Below are 3,530 nucleotides of genomic sequence, written 5' to 3'. Positions count from 1 at the left end.
GAACTAAATATGTGTGATAAAGGAAGGTCAGTGTTTATTTAACAGCTGATCTCTGTGCGGAGCAGAAACGTCACCACGACGAACTTTGAGCAACAAACATGGAGACAAAAGAAGTTCAAGATTTAAACACAGAATCGAAATCACTGCTTTTAATGACTCGAGTCTATTTGAGTTTACCTAACTCAGCTGTGGATCCATAATAAACTGTAACTCCAGCATAGAGAGGCTGAGTGAATGTGGTCTGGACTCTGTGGAGGAGAGTCATGGTGTCAGAGACGCTGTAGAAGGACAGAAAACCTGCACTGTGATCCAGGTACACTCCTACTCTGGAGGACCAAGGACCTGACACTGGACTGAAGATCTTGTTGTAAAAAAAGTTATAGCTGTTTCCAACATGATATAACGACTTATAAAGATTTATCATTGTATCCAAATCCACATTCATCTGACCTCTCTGCTCTTCTGATATTCTTGTATCTGTCAAATATTTGTCTCTGTCTCACTCAGAACGTCCTGTAGACGATATCTGACCTGTGACACAGCTGCTGTCACGTCGTTAAAGTACCTCAGGGGATGGATCGTGATGCTGGAGTGTGTAGGTTCACTGAGTGGTGACAGTGAGGGGTAGTTGTCTAGAAACTGTATGTGGTCCTTTGTGTCTGAGAGCTGCTTCAGTTCATGGTCTTTCCTCTTCAGCTCAGTGATCTCCTGCTTCAGTCTCTCCTGAAACATTCTGACTCGCCTCACTTCAGTTTTCTTCTGGGATCTGATCTGCTGCTTCACTTCAGAGCTTCTTTTCTCCACCTTTTCGACCAGGTTAGTGAAGATCTCCTTACTCCACTTCACTAGTTTATCAGCATTGGCATTGACGACCTCCTCATCCTCTGGAAGCATCTTCACATCTTCCTCTAGGTCCTGGAGTCTCTGCTGGATTCTTTTTCTCCTGAGCCAGAGCTCTCGCTGCCTCTTAGTCTTTTCAGCTGCAGCTTTATGTACATCCACAGCGCAGAGATAACAGATACACTGCTGATCAGTGTGGCAGAAAATATTCTTCACCTCATTGTGACGAGAGCAGATGTTCTCCTGGAGCTTCTCGGATGGCTCCATCATATTAAATTGAGGTGATTGAAAAATAGTTTGGAGGTGTTTTTCACAATAAGAGGCCGAACAACCCAAACAGGACATGAGAGCTTTACAGGTTTTTTTAGTGCAGAAATCACAGGCCACATCTTTAGGTCCAACGGAGTGATCAGCAGTAGCAGCTAGGAGTTCAATGTTTCTCAGCTCCTCCAGTAGATCAGCTATCACAAAGCTTTTCACCAGGACCGGCCTCTCTGTGAAGGTCTGTCTACACTGAGGGCAGCTGTAGATTCCTATTACATCCACATGGTCCCAGTTGGTTTCAATACAGCTCATACAGTAGCTGTGTCCACAGCCAATAGTCACCGGATCCTTCAGTAGATCCAGACAGATCGAACAGTTGAATGATTTTCTGTCCAGTTCATTTTCTTGCTGCTCCATTTCAGCTGGTGCCAGTGACTGTAGAATAGGTTCACTTCCTCTGAACAGAAACAGATCTCTGCTCCTCCCTCTCTCGTTCACTTCCTCTTTTTACCACGTTTTAACACACTATTGAAAAGAGCAACAGTATGGTCTTACCTCTCCCCACCAGTGTTGCCACACTGTTTAAAGGCGGCTGCCTTTGTTGCCACACTGTTTAAAGGCGACTGCATATAAACCATTAACAGTTTAATTGACTATCATAAGTTGACTTTGGCCCAAATGTTTTCCTTATGACAGGATCTCATAGGCATTCTCCAAGGACTCTTAGTTAAATACACTAACATCCATAAGAACATTTAAAATAGACTTATTGTTACTCCTTCAACTTCAAAATATGTTTTTATGTGTTATGAACTTCTATATGGTGTAAAAGCATCAGTGCATATACTAGACAAATGACAAACGAATCTGTACACAACAAACAGCTACTGACCTACTACTTTTTAACCAAGTTTTATTCTCGTGTCTTCAGTATTTATATGAATTCAGTTAACTGACAATGACTCCATGGACAGCAGTATTGATACAGGCTGGCTTATCCTGTTAAAATAAAGTGAAATGAACTGATATTGAAGCAAACTGTTATTTATACTTTCCTGGCTAACCAGTAAAGCAAGTACAACTTGAAAAATAAACAAAATGCTGCTTTGATGACAGACATTCAAAATGTGTAAATAATCGCCTTTAATTTTTTTAAGTTTAGTAAATTGTGCAAATGCAGATCATAATAACTAAATTAAAGCATTAAATCATAGCGTTGTCTATTGTTATGATATTTTGTGTCAGTGATGGTAAATGTTTATAATGGAACCTTGAGAAGGGCTACAGAGCTGCAATAACAGACACATACAGCAGGTTTTACATGTATCAAAGATAGCAAAGGTATTGTTGTAAGGACTGGGTTAAAGTGACCTTAATATTAAAACATATTTGAAGTTCACAAGGCACGAACATTAATTGGCTAATGATACATTAATAACAGCTTCTCACCATCATCATTTCAGACAGAGGAGTAAAGTCATAGCAAATGTGAGTCTTTTTATGTAACTCATTGAAAAGAAAGCAGGGTTGGAAAGCTCTTCAGGGACGTGATTTATTTATACGCAGAGGGACAATGACAGATGTGGAATAAACAGAAGGACAAGTGCTTCCTTGTGTGCAGGCATACACTGGCCGAGCGCCTGCAAAGAGAACACACACAAACAAAATAGACACGAAAATAATACATAAGCACAAACACAAACCTGACTACGCTCATCCACTCAGTCAAAGGATGTGATATTTGACCCAGACATCATAGTTGTCCAATGTTGTATAAACCTGAAACTGGGGATGGGAGATATTTGCGGTTCTCTTCCTCTGTTGGCAACAAACATCATCACCACTAAATCTGGATTTTTTATTTAAAATGAGAAAAACATCACATCTTGAAAAGCCATCTCGTACTAAAGGGAAGTCATAAATGGAAAATTTAGAATGCAGTTTCCCAAGGAGGCGTCCAAGGCAATATTTAACTTAATGTCTTATTAATCACTCTGCATTGAAAAACATGCTTGATTGTGGAACCAGGAGATGTTGTGAAAGAGTGAGGCCCTCCGCTCCGTCTGGTGATTGGCTGAGTCCCACAGCTCTGGATTGGAAAAGTCACATCACAACAGGAGCCGTCGGAACTGGCTGGCTGAGGCAAGACGACGGCCAATGAACGGAGGCACATAGAGGGACAAAAAGGAGCACAACACTGCATGTTTATGAATGTTGCTGGTGCAACTTCATTGTGACAAGACGCCTGCTGTGCCTGTTTATTTGAATTCATGCATTAAAAGTGGGCAAGGCAACTCTGATAATGTGATTGTGAGTCAGTATTTGTATATGAACATGGGATCAAAGTCACTGTCCCTTCAGTTTGATTCAGTTCAACAAAGCATTCTTAGTGTCTTTCAGCTCATTGTTTTAGTTTTACAGATCGC

At 40.9% G+C, this 3,530-nt stretch overlaps 1 protein-coding gene across 1 annotated transcript; it reads right to left on the bottom strand.

Annotated features, from left to right (window-relative positions):
* Positions 1-480: 480 nt before the first annotated feature.
* On the bottom strand, positions 481-1,652 carry LOC117758119 (E3 ubiquitin/ISG15 ligase TRIM25-like). The gene has a single exon (XM_034579503.1). The coding sequence runs from the start codon at positions 1,519-1,521 to the stop codon at positions 481-483; it is 1,041 nt and encodes a 346-aa protein (XP_034435394.1). The 5' UTR covers positions 1,522-1,652.
* Positions 1,653-3,530: the final 1,878 nt, after the last annotated feature.

Source organism: Hippoglossus hippoglossus, chromosome 24 (genome assembly GCF_009819705.1).
Source record: "Hippoglossus hippoglossus isolate fHipHip1 chromosome 24, fHipHip1.pri, whole genome shotgun sequence".
Lineage (NCBI taxonomy): Eukaryota > Metazoa > Chordata > Actinopteri > Pleuronectiformes > Pleuronectidae > Hippoglossus > Hippoglossus hippoglossus.
The sequence above is the reverse complement of the archived record's forward strand: the minus strand, read 5'-3'. Positions and strand labels throughout refer to the sequence as shown.

What these genes read in the sequence shown, in the direction of transcription:
- LOC117758119 (XM_034579503.1), bottom strand. Translation starts at nt 1,521, where the DNA reads ATGGAGCAGCAAGAAAATGAACTGGACAGAAAATCATTCAACTGTTCG.